Source organism: Microcebus murinus, chromosome 9, assembly GCF_040939455.1.
Source record: "Microcebus murinus isolate Inina chromosome 9, M.murinus_Inina_mat1.0, whole genome shotgun sequence".
Lineage (NCBI taxonomy): Eukaryota > Metazoa > Chordata > Mammalia > Primates > Cheirogaleidae > Microcebus > Microcebus murinus.
Window position 1 is genome coordinate 15673312 of NC_134112.1, and position 23155 is coordinate 15696466.

General features: G+C 42.0%; 1 protein-coding gene, 1 long non-coding RNA gene and 1 gene segment (V, D, J or C); 2 read left to right on the forward strand and 1 right to left on the reverse strand.

Moving 5' to 3' along the window:
* LOC142872899 (uncharacterized) overlaps positions 1 to 23155 on the reverse strand; it is a 30145-nt gene that overhangs the window by 6342 nt on the left and 648 nt on the right. For 2 of the 3 annotated variants that reach the window (XR_012920984.1, XR_012920983.1), the window contains exon 2: positions 86 to 202. This is a non-coding gene — a long non-coding RNA (uncharacterized LOC142872899). Of the gene's footprint in view, positions 1 to 66; positions 203 to 23155 lie in introns of all 3 variants that reach the window. The other variant, XR_012920985.1, reaches the window with a different exon arrangement.
* Positions 3588 to 23155, forward strand: part of LOC105878255 (T-cell receptor gamma chain C region C10.5) — a 48822-nt gene continuing 29254 nt past the window's right edge. The window contains exons 1-3 of the mRNA XM_012777595.2: positions 3588 to 3709; positions 3818 to 4133; positions 18306 to 18309. Coding sequence (XP_012633049.1) covers positions 3664 to 3709; positions 3818 to 4133; positions 18306 to 18309 — 366 coding nt within the window. The 5' untranslated portion in view covers positions 3588 to 3663. The remainder of the gene's footprint in view (positions 3710 to 3817; positions 4134 to 18305; positions 18310 to 23155) is intronic.
* LOC105878254 (putative non-functional T cell receptor gamma variable 10) lies at positions 15745 to 16265 on the forward strand. The segment is given in 2 exon segments: positions 15745 to 15833; positions 15946 to 16265. Coding segments are annotated over 2 exon segments (360 nt in total).

The following is a 23155-nucleotide window of genomic DNA, read 5'->3' on the forward strand; positions in this document are numbered from 1 at the left end:
AATTATATGACCGTGATTCTGTATAAAAGCAAAGTCATACAAATAAGGTATCACTATGTCTTCTACCTTTGTATAAAACAGTCACCTTCGGCCAGGCGAGGTGGCTCATGCCTGTAATCCTAGCACTCCGAGAGCCTGAGGCAGGTGGATCGTTTGAGCTCAGGAGTTTGAGACCAGCCTAAGCAAGAGGGAGACTCCATCTCTACGAAAAATAGAAAAAAATTAGTTGGGCATGGTGGCATGCGCCTATAGTCCCAGCTACTTGAGAGGCTGAGCCAGGAGGATCACTTGAGCCCAGGAGTTTGAGGTCGCTGTGAGTGAGGCTGATGCCATGGAACTCTGGCTGGGGCAACAGAGTGAGACTCTGTCTCAAAATAAATGAATAAATAAATAAATAAAAATAAATTTTAAAAGTCACCTTCTTTAATAGAAAAAGAAATGAAGAAAAAAATGACCTATGTTACTTGTCCCCCAGCACCGAACAGGAGCCACTCTGCTGCTCTATGTGCAGAAAGAAAGAAAAAAAAAAAAAAAACAAAGCTTTGAAGTCTAAGCTGAATTTAAACACTTTTCAATTAAAGATTTAAAATTTATGTATGACTTGATGGCATTAATAAAAATAGTTAAAATAATTAAGGAATGTAGAGTCCAAAATGATTCCAAAGGAAATCAGTCCCTCAGATTCCTTCAGCTGGTCCATCTCCCTCAGCTTCTGCTTTTGTGCTAGAGATTCACAATTAAGACACTCCATGCTTCTGAAAGAGCCCAACGTCCCCACCCCTACCGCTACCGCAGCGTCTAAGCCAAGGCTAAGACCTCCCAGCCGGTGTGAGAAGGAGAAGGTGAGTGGAGGGGCTGAAACTTACCTTCCTTCTGCCTTTGGCTTGTTCCTTCCCCATTGAGCCGATATTAATAAAACCGAATGGGCTCCAGGAGGAGGGACCCTTTCTGCTTCCTCTAGTGCCTGGCTCCAGAGAAGAGTGAATTCTGCGAACTGGTGATTATCCGGCTGTGACCAACAGGAGGAACAAGCTCTTCACTGCTCTCCGTACAGAATGTCTTTCAATTTCCCCAAAAGGAGACTGGCACCACAGTGAACCTTCACGCCATAAACCCTCCTCTTCATCCTCACTCACTCCCGCTCTACTCTCCACAGGCTCTGTGCTCTTGAGTGAGGACTCAACCCTCCAACCACCAGTTCTCTCATCTCCAACACAGAGAAAACAACAGAGCCCAGAATTTATCTCTGTCTGAATTATGCTACTCGATTTCAGTTTTAACCTTTGGAGTGAACAACTAGCTCTTTCCTGCAGGAAATTCCCTCAGGGAAATAAATGTTAGAGACAAGAGTCTATCTTTCTTGATCTCACCTTCAGAGGAATCATCACCAGCCTCTTCAACTTTTATTTCTAAGAAATGGCCCCAAGGTTTTTCACTTACACCGTCACTTACTTTGGGGAGCCGTCCAGCTAGTCTGTGTCTAAACAGGTGTTCAGCAAGACATGCGCATGGCTGGTGCATTGCCACTGGCGACCTGGGCGTGTTCACGGCAGGCAGCAGCACAGTCTTCACCATCATTCTTTCAGGGCTCACGGTGCATCAGGCCCTGCTCTAAACACTCTACCTGAGCTAACTTATTTACTCTTCACAAACACCCAGTAGGGTAGGTCTTGAATTTGTTCTAATTAGACATATGAGAAAATAGAAGCAGAGAGAGGTTTTCAAAGACCTTCTGAGGACTTTATCCTCACAAGCAGAGTAGAACCAATCTCAAATCCGTCACCAACAGGCTGTTAAATGTCGAGTCATCTCCTTATCTGCTTCCAGTAGGGTACTGATATGATTTATACTAAATGTATGGACTTAAATGTAATAATGACTACAAAGTGCTTGGCACATCGAAGACATTCAGTAAGTGTCCATTACCTGGTAATGCTTTAAAAATTACATTTGAAATGGTGGTGTCTCATTGACAGAAGGAAAGGAAATACTACAATGGCCATTCATCCACTCGCTTGTTCCTTCACTCTTGTCAACAAACACCTTGGAATAGAAACATAAATAATACCTGTCTCACTCCCCTGGAAACTGTCATTAAAAGAGAGAGCAATGGGTCAACAGGCCAAGGCTTGGGGAGGAGGTGCCAGGAGAGAGGGAGGCACTAGGGGGCGCTACGAGAGAGGCGACTGGAGGCACGGCCATCCCTGACTTCTGGGTGAGGGAAGCTTCCTGGAGGAGACAGTGCCTGAGCTGAGCCCAAAAACGATGAACAGGAGTTAGCTAGGAAAAGTGGGACACTTTTCTCAGTACAGACACAAAAACCTGCAAGCGATCTGTAAAAGTGGGTCATGAAAAGCTAGGTAGAGGGTGGCTGAAGGTGGAAAAGTAAGGAGGCGGTGGCCACATCATGGAGAGAACCCTGGACTTCATCCTCAGGAGCAAGGCAGAGCAGGGACAAGGATTTCGAGCAGGGAAGTGCCTTCACCAGATAGGTGCAGGCATCGCGGGAAGGTGGGTGGGACGGGCCGTGATTGGAGGCCTGGAGATGAGGGAGGTGGAGGCAGGGGTGAGCCCAGAGATATTTAGTTGGCAGAATCCATAGGAATTGAAGTGGGATGAATTAGTTAGAGGGAAGAAGAATCGAGGCCGTTAGATGCCCAGGTTCTTGGCTTGGGCAAAGTGGGTAGTTAAGGTAGTTCATGGAACTAGGAAGAAGAGATGGGTCCGGGGAGGGAATGAGCCCATGCTGGCTGTGTACAAATTGAGTTCCAGGTCCTGTGTCAAACATACCTGAAGATGGCCAGTAGCCAGCTGGATATGTACACAGATAGTCCCCAACTTATGATTTTTCCCTGTATGATGGTGCTAACAAAGTGATAAGCATTCAGTAGAAAACATACTTTGAATGTTAAATTTTTATCTTTTCCTGGGCTAGTGATATATGTGCATGATGCTTTCTTACGAGAAGCTGGGGTTTAGCAGAGATGCATTTTCAAGTAGCTGAGGGAGAGGATGTAAATGTGAGCTTAACTAGAAGCAAACAGACCTGATGGGGTGTTCAGACCCGTGAAGGTGGGCAGTAGGACCCCACGCTGCAGCTGAGCAGAGGCAAGTGGATTGATGAGCCAGCGTCTGTCTAGCTGGTTGAAGACAAGCGCTCTGTGGCCACCGGTGCATAGCACAGCCTCGAGCACCAGCCGCGCTGGCCTGACAGCTCGCTGGGGCAACTGAGGATTTCCTCTGCGAAAGGTAGTGGGAGAAAAGAGAAAAGAGCAAGATCATGGCTTATGTCACGCCATCTCCCCATCAGACAGCTCTCTTTGGCTACACTGCATCTTTATTCCCAAAGAATTCAGCACAATGCTTTGTACATAGTGGGAGCCTAATGAATATTGCTTGGATAAACGAATCATCTCAGAGTTCTAAGAGGGCCATCTATACTCTGTGGTCTGATCTAAGGTGGCAGATTAGCAGGACTGTCTTCACACAGCGTGGCGGTGCTAACAGGTGGTGAGGACACCTCTTCACAGTGATCAGGGGGCCCCCCTTCCCTCCCCCACCCAGGGGAAGTTTGGCTTGGTGGACTGAGCCACACCACAGTGGTCTAACGCTTCCTTGAGGTGACTGCCGGCTGCCCTGTGGGACGTTGTAGTCGCTGCAGACATGCTGTCACTGCTCCAAGCACCAGCTCTGGCAGTCCTTGGGGCTTGTGAGTTGTTTTCCTCCCCCAGTTACTTTTGACTGATACTCTCTAATTTTATAATTTTTTTAATTCCAAGTTTTCGGTTTATTTACTGTCCCCTCTTTGTCGTTCCAGTGTGTGTGTGTGGTGCAGTTCACCTAGAGCAACCGCAACTTTCCAGCACTAAAGCACTGTCCAAAACAGCACGCCTGGAATGTGTGGTGTCTGAAGGAACCGTTTCTGCAAGCTCCATATACTGGTATCAAGAAAGGCCTGGTGAAGTCATACAGCTCCTGGCATACGTGTTATCTAATGACACGGTCAGAACGGCACCAGGCATTGCGCCAAACAAATTTGAGGTAGACAAGATACCTGAAGCTTCCACGTGTACCCTCACCATTCACAATGTAGAGAAACAAGACTCAGCCACCTACTATTGTGCCTCCTGGGAGTTGCACAGTGTCACACAATTAGAGCCCTGTCATTCAACAAATGTTTCCATTGGTTCTTTATTCCTTAGTATGAATTGGGAAACCACAGTAGCCACCAGTGTGCTTTTATACAGTCTTCAAGATAAGTGTTCATGTGCTAACTCTATGTGGAGTTGTCAAAATCTATGTTTTCTCAAAGAGGAGGTTTTGCGTAAGCATATGAGGGCTGCCTAGAAAGTATCCAGCCTTGTAATATGTTCCTGTTATACTCGCGATGGCTGGATACTTTCTGGACAGCTCTTGTATACAAGTGATAAGTCTCAGCTTTTTGGGAGTCTGCTCTCTCTCCAACAGTTTTTCTGGATCACCCATGTTTATTTGTCTAGGTCAACCTCCTCCACTCAATGTATTTTTTTTTTCTGCTAAGATATATACACACTTTTTGTGTATGTGATTCTTTCGTACTAGTTAATTTGCATCTCACTGGGTATCCTGGTCTCCCTATCTCCCTTGATTTAAACATGGGCATTAGAATAGTTGAGATTCAGTTTCCTACAGGCTAAAATGCAACGAAGCTGTCTAGCATGTGACTGTACCAAATACTTAAGTAAGCCATTATGACATCATGGTAAGTACTTGTGTATCTAAACATATCTAAATGTAGAAAAGGTAAAGTAAAAATAAGATATAAAAAATAAACAATGGTACACCTGTATAGGGCAGCTCCATCATAATCTTATGGGACCACTGTCTTTGACTGAAACATTGTTATGTGGTGTGATATATATACAGGAACACACACACACACACACACACACACACAGTGCTTTGTATATCCAGGGTTTAGCACCACCTCTATCATAGAGTATCTGACTATTATAATTCATAGATAGAATAGTTAAATAGGAAGAAACTCTCATGAGAGTTCATCCCAAATTAAACTAAGTTTTCAATCACAGCTCTATGGGACCTCAGACTGACACACAGCTGAAGAGGACACTGGCCTTGTGCATGGTGTAAATAACTTATTATGGGTGAAAATGAGTCCCTATTTAGCTAACGTGAGCTTCACCAAGGACATATTGGCCACATCAAAGGCAAACCAGCCAGAGGCAAACCAGCTCTGTCCTAAGTAAACATTTGCCAATTGAATGGCTGTTTAAATTTCTGATTCACAGAAACACTGAAAGCATCTTATTAAAATGTAGTGGGGGCTCAATTAATATCTACTGACTTGAGATTGATATTTTCCTTATTATTGAGGTACTCACATCATCTCATGTGTTGGGGCTTTTGCATAGATGGATGCCCTAAATATTCTGATGATTTGGCTCAACTTATTGGCTCAACTTATTTTCCTTTATACTTGAGGTGAGTGAGACACAATGACTTTGAATAAATAATAGAACCAACACTATATTATCTAATGAAAGCTGAATAAGATCTAAGAAAATCTGCAAAAGAGATAATTTCATATAACATATCATTTATTTCCCAACTCCCCACTCATACAAGTACTGTGAGAAAAGTAATATATGTTACTTAGGAGGCATCTTATAAACAATGCAATTCTAGAAATTGCCAGACCCAGCTGGAAAGCCCTGTTAACTGTTTTGTATTGAGTGCTGTCTGTTTTCGGTCCTGTGAATGGTTCAACAGAGGCAGCCCAGGGCAAAGGAAAGGGTACAGATTTTGGAGAGGCTATCTCTAGACATTGCTATCATGAATGTTTTTTCTTGTGTCATTTCTGTACTTTCTACATTGTCTAATAGAAAACATTTATTACTTTTGAATTTTATTTTAAAATTTACTTTTAAAAAGAATTCACATGCTTTATCATATTAAAAAATATCTCTGCATATTATTATTTATTTATTTTTATCTCTGCATATTATTGAGCACTGAGAGACAACATGTAACGTTTGCTGGTTAGAAAGATCTCTTTGATCACTATTTCTTTCCTCTTCTCTAAAACCTTTCGCTACCTGTAAAAAACAAGATCTTGTGTTTTTTTTTCCTCCTGATTCTTACTGATCCAGTATGCTAAATGAAAGAAAATGTTAATGCTTTGGGTGCTCAAGGTAGCTTCTGGGGCTTGTATGTCTTCCTTGGCACTAGGATTTCCAAGGCTATGGATCCAAGTCCTGGGGAAAAGCAGAAACAAATTCCTTCAGGGGGTCAATTGGCATAGAAGAGAATGGCTACTCGTACATCCACCTCTCAGATCCTGGGCATCAACCTCTGGCTATGGAGTAAATGACAATATTCTATATATTGATCACTGGGGGAGGATACGGCCAACTGAAGGCCACTTGTCAGGGAGGGAACCCTGAGTTCATTCTCCTCCTATTTCCCAGCCTCCTGCTGATGCTTCCATTGCTTCCCCCCAATAGCACCTGGAGCATAAGGAAGACCATTAATGCAAACCATGGCAGTCAGAGTTTTAAGGCAGAGTGAGCTGGAGCAGCAAAGGAAGAAATCAAACAGATAGTCAAATAAGCGAGTTACCTTTGACCCAAAATAAGTTAAGACGAGCTAGGGAGTGAGAAGACTATTTTATCTAGTTTGTTCCATTTCACTGTCCACAAAACCACCAAGATCCCATCTCCAACAGAACAGGATGTGCGGCTGTTCCCTCAGTAACAAAACAGTAAACTTGACAAGTCTTGAGAGACCATCATAGAAGTATGTGCTTTTCTAACCAATTTCTTAATAGGACCATGTTGATTATTCACAATGCTTTTGTTCTTAGGGTAAGTGAAGGCTACTCTGGTATTTGTTGACTCATTAAGTACATCACCAGCACATAAGTAAAATAAGTAACATAAAAGTGATCTACATTTGGCTAATGATTATAGTCCTTTATGATTGTACTGCTTCAAGAACGAATCTTATGATTAATACAATTTTGTGTTCTTGATGTTCTTTAAGACAATAACTGAGTGTAAAGTAGTAGACAATCCCAACTCTCATTGAATGTTTGACACTAGAGAGATAATCTATCCCCCTGGTTGTTATAATTGTTCTTTTTCTTTTATAGATGCTTAAGCCACTTTCTTGATATTTTTGAATCAACTAACAATTTCAATCACATGCTGATCATTAGTATTCTCCTGTAGTCCTGTTTTTTTTTTATTGTTTACTTATTTATAAATTAAAGTTACAGAGTTATTGTCAAAAATCCATATATTCATAAAGTAGCAGAATTAGAATTTCCAGCTTGTAAGTCAGCAGACTTTTGTGACTTTCCTTTGTTTTTTCTTTGCTTAGCCAAAGAAAAACAGAAAAATTAATTGCTTTATGGGCACAGAGTTGAATATCTGGAGTATTCTCTCAAGGAGCTCAGTACTATATGAACATAAATAATGTAATAAGTATTCTGATATGAGTATAATAAAATAGCTTTTGTTTACCGAGTACTTTTTATGTACTAACCACTTTATACTGTATACTTCATTTAATCCTAATAAAATACTGGGAGATAGCTATTATTATTATCATCATCATCTCAGTTTATCAATATTTTATAGGTACAAATTTGGGACTTTGATAAATTAAATGACATGATAGTAAGTGGCAAGGCTGGGATTTGGATCTAGGTCTATCTGATTACAAAATCTATTGCCTTGATCCCAGAGTGATGAGCAAAACAAAATAAAACAAAACAAGACATTTTTAATGGAGACATTTTGAGAGAAAATAGAGAATTTTACCATTCATTTTATAATTAGGCTTCTTTTTGTTTGTTTGTTTTTACCTGCAGCATTAGACTGTGTTTCCCAGGGCCACATGAAGTTATTTAAATTAACGCCTACAGGATTTACTTAGTGACAATCTGCAGAGAGTTTTCTGCAGAGAATTTTATCATGCAATCATTTTTTTTCTGACTTCTATGCCTTTTGTTAAAAAAAAAAAAAGAAGTCAAACACTTTTTAAATAAACACTGTGCTTATTATGCAACAGAAAGGCATCAGGAGGGAACACACAAAATATGCCCCTCAGGTATCTCCTTTGCTGCTGTACTCCCCCACTGTCAGTCTGCTGGGGAGCACAGAAATATTATCCAAACTTGGATGGAAAAGAGAATATAGGAGTAGACACAACTGCAGCCTGGCCTAGGATGGCCACAGTATGCTCTGCTTCCTGTGTAGCTGCCCAGGGAGACCCTGGCGTGGGCTGATGGTAGGAATAGTACTATGCTATTCACTATGTCCCTCAAATGAAATAAAGAATTAAACTTAAAATTTTTTGCTTTCCTGGCATATGTAGGTGTTCTGAGAAGGCAGAAAATAATGGACCACTGGGAAGAATTCATGGATCAGAAGATTCATGATCAAAGAAAAGTAAAGAGGTGAGGAGGCAGCTCTTCCCCCTCCATACCAAGGGGGACTCCCCAGGTCCTGGAGCCACTCTGGGGTCCAGAGCAGAGCCCTGCATAGGGGCTCATGGAAATGTTTGACCGGTGTCATGAGGGTTGGTGGGCAGAGAAATCAGTGAGGATTCTCACCTGGAAAAGCTGACGGGTGGCTTCAGGTCATAGCAGACTTGGTAACTTGGACCAATTGTCCCCTGAAATCACTTAACTAATCTTGGTGAAGTAATAATAAAAGGAATCTCCCTAAATGTTTCTAAGAGCCAAAAAGATAACAAGGTACGAGTGTTACCTTGTTACATGGACTGATTTTCTTGGTGTTATATAGATATGGGTAAAGCTCCCATGTGTTCCTGACCAATTAGCAACCTCAGAAATGACTGATCTGGGTGCAGGGCCCTGAGACACCCATTTTCTTTGTTAACTAACAATCTCGGAGGCTCCTCTCCTCCTGCCTGGCACCTGCTCTCGAGGGTCCCTATCTCTTCAGCCTTCTTCTGGGGCACATAGTCTGGGAAGAAGGGAGTTTATGGCTACAAATAAATGCTTTCTCTTTACTCTGGGAATGTGAACTCGCTCCCCCATTTCTCAGATTGGCTAAAGTCTTTTAAAAATGAATGTTTTATTTCTTGATAAATTTGGTTATGTTGGAAATGCTATTCTATAGATTCTAGTACAAATTGGATAAATACAATTGAAGCAGCTAAAAATATTTCAAAGGCAGAAAGGAAGCACATGTTTTCCCTGCAGGGTCTCCAGATACAATTTTTCATCATACACACTCAGGTATTGACAAACACCAAATAAGGCTTTTGAGTATCTGATATTTACTTGGTAAAAACTTGTTTTCAAGGTCAGTTACAGGCAAATAAGTGCAACATGAGGTATATAAAATTATGTCTGCTTCTCTTTGGTCATTAATATAAAATTCACAGCAAAAGAAGAAGACGGCATAATCTAATATAGTGGTCCCTGGGAACTTCTCATGTCAACAGAGCCAAGAAAATGAGCACATGCCCCCTTATCACGTCTGTGACCACATCCTTCCCAGTGTGGAGCAGCCTCGTCCAGCCCTCAGCCTGGCTGGGCCTCCGCCTCAGCCTGCAGCATTTCCTGAGTTCAGAGGAAATTGAAAAGGGAGTCAGATGACTATCAGTTGCACCCCCACAGATGCCAGTAACTGTGCCCCTAAATGTCTGGTTTGACATATTTTCCTATTGACTTAGTTTTCTATTTAGAGACTAGTATACTGAAAGGGCCTGATTATCTCAGAGAGACAGCAAAGTCCATTATTTAATTTCCTAGAGCTTTCCAGTCATGGCAAAATGCTCAGGGTGAAGGTGCCGGCAAGGAACAAGATGGAATTTATACTGGTTCAGCTTCTATTGGCTGTCAGATGATGTAATAGCTGCTCCCTATGCTCAGAATCTCAGATGATCATCATAAAAACGCTGAAAACAAACCTACTCATGGAAGAAAGAACTGATGCTTAGAGAGGGGCAGTAATCTGTCTAAACAAATAGTTCATGCTCTTCCATTGCACCATTGGGCCACTTTGAATGCCCTTAGTGTTTATTAACTTCATAGGATTATACCGTGGCATTTGTGGGCAAATATGGACAGAAAAGCAGTAGTAGCTCAAGAAGTCACAGCTAAAGGGTCACCTTGGGCACACATCTGGAAGAGTTCCCTTCCTGGACAATCTACCTTAAGACCCTTTTCCTTATGGGAGGGGGAAAAGGCTCAGAAAACTGAATATCTTCTTTGTTCTTGTGATCTTACTTTAGTAGAAAATATGGATGAGATACACAGACAGGGATCAAAACCAGAAGCCTAGACGTAAGAAAACAATCAAAATGCGTAATGAGCATAATGTTTTGGAAATATGTAGCCAGCATATTTTTCTTCTCTCATATGAACCTTGTTATCTGTAGCCTTTAAAAAAAGAAAAGAAGAAGTACTAAACCAGGAGATTATTATCCATTTAATGAGATGATAACTTTGCCTAGAACAAACTCACTTTTTGAGTTAATTGTGGGATAGTGAGCTTGAAAATTAGGTTAAGTATATATATATATTTTTTTAAATAGAGTTTTCTAAAGTTCTTTCTAAAGTTCTGAATCTCCTATTCATAGGTCAAAAGGCCAGCCTGGCAAACAAAGAACACAGAATTGCACTAGCTGTGCGGGATATGGAATACTTGGGGTATGATGGCAGTGAAGTTGGCATCCACCCAGAGAGAAGGGGCAGGCCTTCTGGCTGGGGAGTGTTGTGAGACGGGGAAACTCGGAGGGGCAGAAAATTAAATGAAGGTACTTTCTGGTCCCCTTGACTCTGAGGATCCTATTTCAGAAAGGAAGAAACTCCAACAAAACCCCAAGATAAACAGAGAGAGAACCTGAGAGCATCTAGCTGACGATGAACTTCCCCAGGATGGCCGTGGGGAGAACTTCATCAACAGGGGAAGGCCTTTGCAAAGATGGGCCCAAACCAGCACTACTGTTCTGCACAGGTTGTGCACGTAGGAGATCCAGACGACTCTTGGGATCTTTAAGAAGGTACAGAGGTGCTGAGGGGATGAAGGGGACACAGAGCCTGGGATGTGGATGAGAAGCTGCAGGGTGGAACTTTGCATCCCAAGGGCGTGTGTGGGGTCAGTAGTGGTGAGTTCAGTCTGGTTGTTGCACCAGCTCATGCAGAGGGAGGGTCCGAATCCCTGAGTCCAGCAACACAACGAGCTGGAAGTTGTCGAGGATGCAGAGGGTAGCGGGAAGACGACTATCAAGACTAACGCCCACGCTCCTCCCCGTGTAGCGATGCCATCCTGGGGATGAGAAGGAAGAAGAGGGAGAAATGCAGAAAAGCCTAAGAATGTACCACAAAGAGAATGAGCTAACCCGAAAGAGACTGCTCCAATCTGGTGGAAACTAAATGGGTAAATTTAGCGCCTTGGAGCAGCATCAAAACGAGGATGAGATGAGGGGTATTTGTTCTGTACAAAAATGACCCCTCTGCTACCCATGGCATTGCAGCATGTGCCTGCGCAGTGGCACCCAGGTGAGGGGGCACGAGTGTGGACCAAAATCCCACCCCACTCCCATCCCTGTGCACTCTGGAGTGGGCTCTGTTAGCCTGGAGAAAGGGTGCCTTTGTCTAGTTTGTCTGGGGTGTCTCTTTTGTTATTTAGTAAAAAGAAGCCTTGTGTGCTGCAAGGGCCCATTTAGGAGGTGACAAGTGATAGAGGCACTGGGACAAGATACAGAGTTTTATTTTTTTATTATTTATTTATTTATTTTTGAGACAGAGTCTCACTTTGTCGCCCAGGCTAGAGTGAGTGCCATGGCGTCAGTCTAGCTCACAGCAACCTCAAACTTCTGGGCTCAAGCAATCCTCCTGCCTCAGCCTCCCGAGTAGCTGGAACTACAGGCATGTGCCACCATGCCTGGATAATTTTTTCTATATATATTAGTTGGCCAATTAATTTCTTTCTATTTATAGTAGAGACGAAGTCTGGCTCTTGCTCAGGCTGGTTTCGAACTCCTGACCTCGAGCAATCTGCCCACCTCGGCCTCCCAGAGTGCTAGGATTACAGGCGTGAGCCACCACGCCCGGCCAAGATACAGAGTTTTAAATAAATTAAATCCATGAAGCTTCCTAACACTAAGGCCAGACAAAATTAGTCTACATAAAAATAGTTATCAAAGAACAAGTGAAAATGGTATTATTTGAATACAGTAAGCAGACTTTAAATCCCAGAGCCCTGAGAAAAATTGATGGTGGTGAAAAATGTAGGGAATAAAAACGTCCCCTGATAGGGGACCCGCGGTGCAGGCAGGGGGCATGGACTCTGCAGTCAGGACTAGAGGCCATGACATGTGCACATCCAGCTTCGTCTTCCAAGGAGCAGAGATGGCAGAGCCCCTGCAGCCACTGCTGTGAGCTAATTCACAAGGCAGAGTGTCACTGCTGGAGTAGAGAAAGGACTCGGAAGGTACTCATTATCAGCAGTTGCAGTTAAGTTCTACTTTTGTTTGTGTCCCCTGTGTGACATGACTGGGACAATTCATCAAGAAAAACCTTGCTTTGCAGACATGTTCCAATGTGGCCGTCTGCACTAGGTATACTTATTTCTAGCTTTACCTCCATCTCTGTCTCTGCCCTCTTCCCCTGTCTCTATCTCCCTGTTGCCTGTCTGTCTATTTGTCTGTAAATGAACTGGAGGGTTTGCTGTCACAGCCTGACATAATCCAGACAACTCAGAAACCTCAGGAACGGCAGGGACGGCAGGCCCTGCCTGGCCCAGTTGTGTCCTTTTCTGACACCAGCAGTCACAGGCACCTGACACTGACCTGAGGCCTCCAGCTTGTGCTTGGGGCAAAGCCTGGTAGACCTAGTGCCCAGGTACAAGCAATCATCTGTCCTTTCCTCTGGACTAGTGAGTTTGTTCTTCCCTTTGTTCCCTTATGTTAGAACCTATAAAAAGTTAATGTACTGCTTCCTCTTGATATTACAGGCACTCATTGAAAACTCTATGTTATTCTCATTCCACCCCCAATTTCTCTCCCCTCTCTCCCCACCCCCAAGTTGGGTGATCAAAATGGCGCCATCAGGAATATCTACATCCGTAGTAGAAAAGAAGGATGAGATATTCACCCACAGTACTCAACATTGCATCTGCTACCTTAGTCCTATACTGGTACCAACGAAAGCCAGTCAGGCTGTGGGACATCTGATAAGTGTCTGGTCAATTACAACAGCTGCTCAATGGCAGTTAGGTGAGAACAAAATATTGGAAGCATTGAGAGATTCTGTCGCTTGCCCTGCAAATGGAACATGCATCCGAGAGCCTAAAAGGGAGGGAATATATATATATTCCCTATATATACATACATATATACACACATATATGTATTTCTTCCATATATGTATGGAAGAAATAAAGTATCTTGTTAAGAACATGGGTTCTAGAGTCAGATCCTGTGATACAAATTACCATTCTGCCTCTGACTCCTATCAGAACAAAACACATTCTAGAACAAAAGGCCTGCTCTGTCAAAGCCTCAATTTTCCCACCTGAAAAATGGGAACCATACTAAGAACTTTGTAGATAATGGACAAAAGTGTCTGCAGCAATGTCTACCACATACAATATCCTCAACTAATGTGAGCTATTAATGTTATGGAGAAGTATATAAAATAAAAGCTAAAATACCTGACAGTGTTTACAAATAAGTAAAAGATAAATTCAGGGTTTTCTCACTTCTTTTATTTGAAATAATTAATAAAGAAAAAATATGTTTCTGAAGTGGTCATATATATGTCTTTTTGCCTCCTAGCAACCCTGCCCTGTGTTTAGGGAATTTCTCACCTTATACATCTTGAGGAAAGAATGAATTCATCTCCCTCTACAAAAAAGAAAAATACCGATGCATTTCCTCAGCCTTCCTTCCAGGTAGTCAGGTAGAGAGTGTGGGCTCCAGCAATTAGACACACTCCCCATGACGGCCACCCCCCCACACACACACACACACGGCTGCTGGAGCTGCGGGGTCTGGAAGGAGCTGTCTGGCAGCAACAATGGCACAGGGGACCAAGTGAGCTCCAGCGTGGCTGTGGCTGCCTTAGCAGTGGCAGAACCCAGGGCCCCAAGCCAAGCTAACGCCCACAGACTGGTTCGGGGTACATACAGTATCTGATGCCCCCTCCTCCTCCTCCCCATTCCCAGGACTCACCCCTGTGCAGGGAGGACACACTGGCCTTCTAGTCTACTGCCCTCTATCTCCTTGACACTCAACTCCCCAGTGTTGAGCACCTCAGAAATGTTATTTATTAGAAAAGAAGGAAAACAAGGCAGCGACCCAAGGAGGAAAATCCTGCCATCTGAGCCAGCTGCTCTCTCCTCTTTCTCCTCTGGGGGACCCAAGCCAGTCTGAGTTCACACTTGCCCCACATGGCATGTGACAGAGCTGGACATAAGTCTCAGAGACAACCACTGTCCATGGTTAAAAGAGCTTTGACACACCCAGACATCTCAGGGGAAAACAAATGGACATCATAAAATGAAAGTGAAGACGCTTGGCTGAAGAGAAGACGGAGGGAAAGGGAAGCTCTCTGGTGTGGGAAAGTGACACACAATAATACTTGACTGGTTTCCCTTGACTTTACCAGGTTACTGCTTCAAGATGGTCACCAAAGCATTTTAACAATGAAAGCTGGGGCAGGGTGGGGGGTGAAACTAAATGGTTGGAAGTAGGAAGAAATTAAATTTCAAAAATGGAGTAGCAGTAGTAATAGTATTACCTAATAATTACTGAAAATTAATATATGTCAGGAACATATTAGGTGTGTTTAATTTTTCATCTGCAGAAAATTTGGATATCAGCATATTATTACTGCATCCATTTTAAGATGAGGAATATGGAGCACAAAGAGATTAAGAAGTTTCTAAAGGGTCAGGCAGCTCCTAGGTAACAAAGACGGAGTGTTAGGTAATAGTTTCAGACATTAAGAATGCTTCAGTGACATGGGAAGTGTCTCAGAATATAAGATGAACTGAAAGAATAAAAATACAAAACTCTACACATTAAAAATAGTTACAGTCCATAAAATCACATTAATAGTCATGTATCTACAAAGAAGAATCTAAAAGTTAGCTTACCATAATGATAATTATGGCAGGTCTTAGTAATGTGATCATGGCTATTTTTATTTTTATCTTTACCCTCTTTTCATGAGTTTCTTCAATGAACATCTTTTACCAGCACGTTCTACCTATGAGCTGGGTGACCTTCGTTGAGCCACCTGACTCCTCTGTGCCTCGTTGCCCTCATCTATAAAGTGAAAGCTGCATATGACGTGATTGTCACGAAGATTAAAAAGTAATAAGCATTTAGGAAAAAAGAAAAGGCCTACCAGTAGAAAATGCTCATTAAATATTTGCTATTATAAAAGTTAATGTTTTATTAAACATGCAATATTTAAAAATATTATGCCGAGAAAAAGAGTGTTTATAAAATAGCTCCTAGGCAAGTGGAAACCCTTTCTATTTCCGTAGAAATGAAGGCACCTCCATGGCCCACTCACATTCATGCAAAGGGCCCTGCTGAGGTGAGCGCCATATCTGCACATACTTAGTGTAGGCAGTGCTGAGTCTGTAGCCAGCACTAAAGGGCCCAAGGAAGCCACCACTTCCTTCCTTCTCTTCAGTTCAGGCCACACTCTCTTGCTCCAGACCTGAGGTGTACAGTCAGTTACCAGGTCCCCATTTTCCTGCTTTCTCTCTGAGGACACAGCCTGGTGGACGGGATGCCACTCCTGGAAGCATTCACCTTCTTCTCCCTCTGGGCTCGTGAGTCACTCTCCAACCATTGTCAGTGTAGATGAGTGACCAAAGTAATCCCTCAATGTTCCCTTCTCACATTCTCAGATGTTCACTGGGAATTCTCCTCTTTTACTTCCAGTTGGACTTGGATTATCAGAAGTGGAGCAGTCCCATAAATCCATTTCCACAGAAGTAACGAAAAATATCAACATCCATTGCAAGATATCGAGCACACATTTCGAAACTGAGGTCGTTCACTGGTACCAGCAGAAACCGAATCAGGTTTTGAAGCATCTGATTCAAGTGACCTCCACAAAATCCTCAGTTCAAGTGTCCTCGGAAGGGAGGAAGGACAAAGTTGTGGCTAAAAAGTATCCTCAAAATTCCACTTCAGTCCTTACCATCAATTCCGTACAGAAAGAAGATACGGCCATTTACTACTGCGCCGGATGGTAGCCACAGTGCTAGACCTGTTGAGGCAGCCCACACAAGATCCCCTCCTGCGCCCTGTGGCCACCACATCCTTCCCAACAGTGGCGACCACAACCAGCTCCCCAGCTGCGCTCCCAGCCTCGGGCTCGCCTCCTCTGTGGCTCTTGCTGGGCTTTCCAGGAAGCCATGACAGGTTACGCTTACATGTTAGCTCCCAGCTGAGCCCACGGACTGTGCTTGAAAGTCTTTATTGGACATTATTTTCTGATGAGTTACAGTCCTGTCTGGGGGCTGAGAGGACACAGGCTGTGGCACCATCTATCGTGTCACCATCCAGAGACTTCCAGTAACGAGCAAGGTGCAGGCTGACGGGGGAATCATTGAGTGGCATCCTTACCACGCATAGTCAAGACAGGGCAAACCCTCCGCAATGTAACTATCACTGATTCATTTTTCAACTAAAGACATTAAAGCTCAGAGAATTGGAGCAGAAGGATCAGCCAATGATAAGGGGTCATGCTTCTTGAACTGGTCTGTGAGACCACACTAAAGAGTTTAAAGATTGCAATTCTTTTTTTTTTGTTGTTCTTTCTTTCTGTGTGTGTGTGTGTGTGTGTGTGTGTTAGAGTCAGAGTCTTGCTCTGTCACCTACCCAGGCTGGAGTTGTGCAGGAGTACAGTGGTACGATCATCGCTCACTGCAGCCTTGAACTCCTGGGCTCAAGTGAACCTGCCACCTCATCCTCCCGAGTAGCTGGGACATCAGACATGCACCACCACACCTGACTAACTTTTCTTATTTATTATTATTACTGTTTTTTCTGTAAAGACAAGGTCTCACTATGTCACCCAGGCTGGTTTTGAACTCCCAATCTCAAGTGATCCTCACACTTTGGTTTCCAAAAGTGCTGGGATTATAGGCATGAGCCACCATCCCCAGCTGGATTACAATTCTTTAAGTGAATGCTAGAAGAGCTGGGATAAATTAGGGATGGGACAAGTGCCCTTCTTCCAGGAGGTATCGGGAAGAGGATTCTGTGAGCATGAGGTCATCAGAAAAGCGCTCTGAACTACTGAGGCCATTAGATAAACCCACCATATTGAAACAACCCTTGATTTTGCCTACAAAAAAGAAAGAAGATCTGCCAACACAAGAAGAGCCAACATTGTTGGGTGTGTGTGTATGTATGTGTGCACATGTGTATAAATTCTCTATAGGTTCTTAGTTCTTTGCATCTATTAGCTCCTTTAACCCACACTACCTATAAGGTAAGGTCTACTCTGTGATTCTCATCATGACTCATGAACTAAGTGGTTCAGGCAGATGTCCAAGTCACACAACTGGGATGTGGTAGGCACCCAGGGACCCAGGGAATCTGACTCCTCTTCAGTATTACATTAAATTGATCCTTAATCACAGGAGGATAAAAGGAGCAATACCTTGCTCCTATCCCCATAGAGGAAAAAGAACTATCATGGAACATTAACTAACAAAAATCATTACTGTATGTAGAAACATGTGCCCAGGATTTGAGCGATTATGTGTCTTTACAAAATCAGTAAAACACCAATAAATTACCATTGACTTTTCAATATAAAACAATATAAACTCCTTATTTTCTATGTGTAATAGTAGTGTTTACAGTAGGCTTCTGGAAGAATGTAGATATCTTTGTTCAGTTTCCTGTATGTACTGTTTAACTTAATTAAATATTCCAAAAATAACATCAACATAGTCATTCTCTCTATGCCCTATTTCACAGATCCATGATCTATTATTTAATTTTGAGATGTGTTGGAAGGGAAAAGGAGGAATTCACATGCTAGGAAGACATAAGAGATGGAATTAGACATCAGCCCTTCTTCTCCTGCTTCTGGTAGTTTCATATTTCTTTGTTTCACACCCTGATCTATACTCTTTGTGACCAGACTTTTTTAGTGGGAGAACCATTGTCCTAGTAAGGTTAAATATAACATGTCTGGTCTGCTGTATTTTTTATACAAGCAAATTAGAAATTAGCACAAATTAAAACACAACAAAAATGAGAGAAGATGAACCGTTTTAAAGAGGAGTGCATAGAAAATGTGGATTAATCTTCTCAAAATATCTTTGCTAAGTTCTTTGCATGGATTTTCTCATGTAATGCACTAAAGAATGGTGTACCTTAGTAATAAGGTGTCTCCAGAGAAACAGATATCGGAACATAAAAGTTATATCAGCTTTTCAATATGATCCCTGGAAAAAACAGTGAAGAATCAACGAGGAAAGGAAAGAGGCAAATGATTTGTGTTGCATTCACATGATATAATATATGAAGCATTAAAAATGATCTTTTTGAAGATTTGTTAATAAAAGTGAAAATATTTACAATCAAATATCAAAAAAGACATAAAGTATGAATAAGCATACATTAACTCTCAAATATGTAAATGTCTATATGAAGAAACAAAAAGACATTGGAGTTTTAAGGTAGCTTTTTGTCATGTTAGCATGGATGGTTATTTTCTTCTTTATAGTTTAACTGATTTCACACATTTTCAAAAAAATGATTACAATAATTGTATAATTAAAATCTTTGTAACAGTCCGGGCGCGGTGGCTCACGCCTGTAATCCTAGCACTCTGGGAGGCCGAGGCGGGCGGATTGCTTGAGGTCAGGAGCTCGAAACCAGCCTGAGTAAAAGCAAGACCCGTCTCTACTATAAATAGAAAGAAGTTAATTGGCCAACTAATATATATAGAAAAAATTAGCCAGGCATGGTGATGCATGCCTGTAGTCCCAGCTACTCGGGAGGCTGAGGCAGGAGGATTGCTTGAGTCCAGGAGTTTGAGGTTGCTGTGAGCTAGACTGAAGCCACGGCACTCACTCTAGCCTGGGCAACAAAGCGAGACTCTCTCTCAAAAATAAATAAATAAATAAATAAATAAAATAAAACAAAATAAAATCTTATGTAACAAAGTAATTTTCTCTTTTTAGTTGCCAGGTACTCTTATTTATGCTTCATGTTCATTATCATTCTTATGTAATAATGTAACTTTCTTACATTTCGGAAAGGTGTTTAGGCAATTACAGATGTAGAAACTGAGACACAATGATTTTAAATAACTCAGTTGATGTTAGATGAGGTAAGTAGTCTAGGAGAGTGCTTATTGTCACAGGCCATTAATAGTGATAGTCACATAAGCTTTTGAAGGACCTGATATATTTCCAAATATAAAGCGAACAGAGCATTAACGGTTAAAGGACAGAATATGAAACTGTAAATGTAAAGCCTATTTAAAAAAATTTTTTTAAATGTGTAATGATCCAAACATATTATTATCTATGAATGTGTAGAGAAAATGCTTAAAAGTAAATGATGATGGCTTTGATTTTCATCATTTCTTAACTTGTTTACTCAGATTTTCTTCAGTGAGCACCTGTTATGTATCCAAGCTCCCACGTTTACCAGCTTTGTGATTTAGGATAAGTCGTCTTTGCCACATTGTTCTTGTCTGTAAGAGGGAGATAATAATACCACTGACTTTCAAGATTGGTGAGAAATGGAAATGATATAAGATAATATTTAGAACAATATTAGCAAGTTCTCAATAGATATGAGATACAATATTAATTCTAAACACTTTTTACTACATGTAAAGATGAACATTATCTAAAATTACCCCTCTCTGTGATATAATATTCCAGAGATAATCCTAAAGTCCAGGGTGAGTAGAAGCTGATCCCACAAATTGCTGTGTCTGCTAGTCCTTTTAGCAATTTCAGTCAAGTCCCCTCTTGAGGGGCACCCAGACTATAAGCAAAATTTGATTTCTCTGGATTTTAACCTGCATGGTGACATCCCAGTAAATTATAAACAAAATACTCCATTGTATATCTCAAATAGACATGTCCCTAGATTTAAAAATGAAGCATGAATAATGTCAATGTAAACCTTCGGTTTGCCTTTTTTTTAAGTGTAAAATGTTGTCCGTATTCCATACTCCCCAGTCCTGAATTGCAAACAAGTTAACAGAGGGATCAATTTTTATGGTGGATAAACTCATATCTCTGGAGCAATGTATTTACGATCTAAAAGTTAAGGAGGGAACAGGTAACTTTGAAACAGAATTAAGTCAACTTCGGAACTGCCTCTCATCTGTCCCACAGACACATTCTTGTCCTGATCATGAACCCTATGCCCCAGCCAGTTCAGCACTTGTGGGAACTGCTCAGCTCTGCAGCAAGCCATGAAGTCCCCAGAGAACCACCTGACCGCCCCCACCCCAACTTCTTCCTCTCACACCAGGTCACGCCATGTCCTCCGGCCACTCACCTGGCCCCTCCAGCAACCAGGAACCTCACTTTCCCGCCTTCTCCTGCAGACAAGGTTCGGCAGGCAGGAGGATGTCACAGCTAGGAGTATTCATATTTTTCTCTCTCTGGGCTTGTAAATTGCTCCTCAATTATTTCAACATAGATCAGAGGTGGAAAAGACTTTTTTTTTCTAATTTTGTCTTTCTATATGATATGTTGTGGGAATTTCCCTTTTTTGCTTGCAGATGGGCTTGGAAAGTTAAATTTGAAGCAACCGAAATGTTAATTTCAGGAACAACAGGTAAGAAAGCCCACGCACTATGTATGGCGTCCACTGAAGACTTTGTAAATATAATTATACACTGGTATGGGCAGAAATCAAATCAAGTTATGGAGCATCTGACATATGTCTGGTCAATAAAAACCCCAGCTCGAGTCTGCTTAGGTGAGAAAAGCAACAAACTTGTGGCAAGAACAAGTTTTCAAATGTTGGTTTTATTCCTTTCCATAAACTTGATGGAAAAAGTAGTAAGTGGATGTGGCCATTTACTACCGTGCTTCTTGGGACCCGTAGCACAAGAGGTGCCAAAATGTCCCACACAACAGTCTCTCTTGGATCTCTGCCCACCCACATCCTTCCCGCAGGAGCAAACTCAACGAACTTCTAGCTGGGCTCCCGGCCTCAGCCTTTTCTCCGAAGCACTTCCTGAGCTTTCCAAGAAGCCGTCTTGGGTCGATCCCCATGCAGTAGGCCCTACTTTAAGCAGGGAGCATTCCTGATCATAATTTTCCCAAATCTTCATTTAGAACTACTTCCTGATGAATTAAGGTTTTGCCTGAAAACTAGCAGACATAGGCTCACGGCCCGTTCACATCACAACCCAGACATGTCCACTAACCGAATGGCTCAGGCTGACGGAGGGAACAATTGTGTACCAGAAATCCCATACATAATATGACACACCCCTGCCACCGAACTATTATTTACAGATAAAGAAATTAAAGCTGAGAAAGTTAAAGGGCTTGGTCAAAGATAAGAAGATCATGTTTTTTTTTACTTTTTTTGGTTAACTGAATCATGAGGCCACCATGAAAATTTAAAGATCACACAGTTGCATAACAAATAGAATCTTTGAGGTGAATTTGAGGCAGAGCAAGTGACTTTTTTGGGTAGGTGGAGGAATGAAAATGGTTTCTCACTTCAAGTTCAGGGGTGTGTATGTCATTCAGCACAATGTCATGAGAACAGAGCCCTGGGGTATTGGGGCTATTAAATAAACCCACCATATTGCGGATAATCTTGGCTTTGCCTATGAAAGAGCGAATGGGCCAAGAGAAGAGCAGCTAATGATTTTGTGTACGAGAGAGTTCTCTATTAGTGTTCTCCATTCTTTGCGTATGTTAGCTCCTTTCACCCTCACAATCTCTGAGGTCTGTTCTGTTATTATCAGGAAGTGCATTGACTCATGAAGTGGGTGAGGTGCTACCTGTCTCAGTCACTTGTCCAGGTCACAGGGCTGGTTCCTGGCAGAGGACGGTTGGAGTCAGGTAATCTGGCTTCAGAATTTGTACTCTTCCATCATAGGAGGATAAAAGAAGTTCTGTATATCGTTCATGGAGAAGACAAAACTAAACTTTGTGGAACATTCCTTGGTGCAAGTATTATTAGTGATATTAGGGAAATACCAATAAATTATCAATTTGTCTTTTGAAATATGAAGCAATAAAAATTCTATTGTTTTATGATACCACATCTGAAATAATTGCCAAAGAAATGAAGACTACCCTTTAATCCATCTGCTTTTCTTATTGTAGGGTACACTGGGCACCCCTTGGAATAATACAGATATCACATTGTACTTGTGCCATACATGTTGTCTTATTTATTTGACAATTTCCAATATATTCATCCTCATATTCCCCTCTTCTAAAGACCCAAAGAGGCCATTGAAAGAAATAAAGAGGGTCCCAGGAAAGGCTGACCCTGGATGGAATCAGACATTATTACACAAGCTATCAGCCTTTCTCCTCCTGCCTTTGATGCACTGTACATTTTGTGATTCAAATCCTGTCTGTATAATTCCTGACCATCATATTCTTTCAGTGTGGGCCACAGTTGATTTCTTGAGCTTACATAAGGCCTTACTGGTTACCTAAAGTTTTAATACAAGCTAAAGTAGATAGTAAGACCTGAGAAAAAAACCAAGAATCTGAGACCACAGGCCCTTTTCGAATGAGAGTGCATACACAGGTTTGTGGAAAGACTTGAGCCACCTTCTTCCCATGGTTGTCCCATCTGGTGCTCAAAGAACCTCATATTCCCAGGGAGATACCCTGTGTTCAGATCTTCAGTGGGGAGCTCTCTACCAGCCTTTCAGGAGTCAGGCCAAATGGTGAGTAACAGAGAAAGAAACACCTGATTCCTATTCCTACCCTGAATCAACAGAAATTACAGAAAGATAGTCACAGGGACAGAACACACACAGCAGGTATGTTTTAATATTTCCAAGGCAATATTTCTACCGTATGGAATCGTGGGGAATGTGTGAGTGGGTAAGAGAAACATCCTTACCCCACCCCAGATGTACACATCCATACCAGACATTTCCTTCCAGATAGTC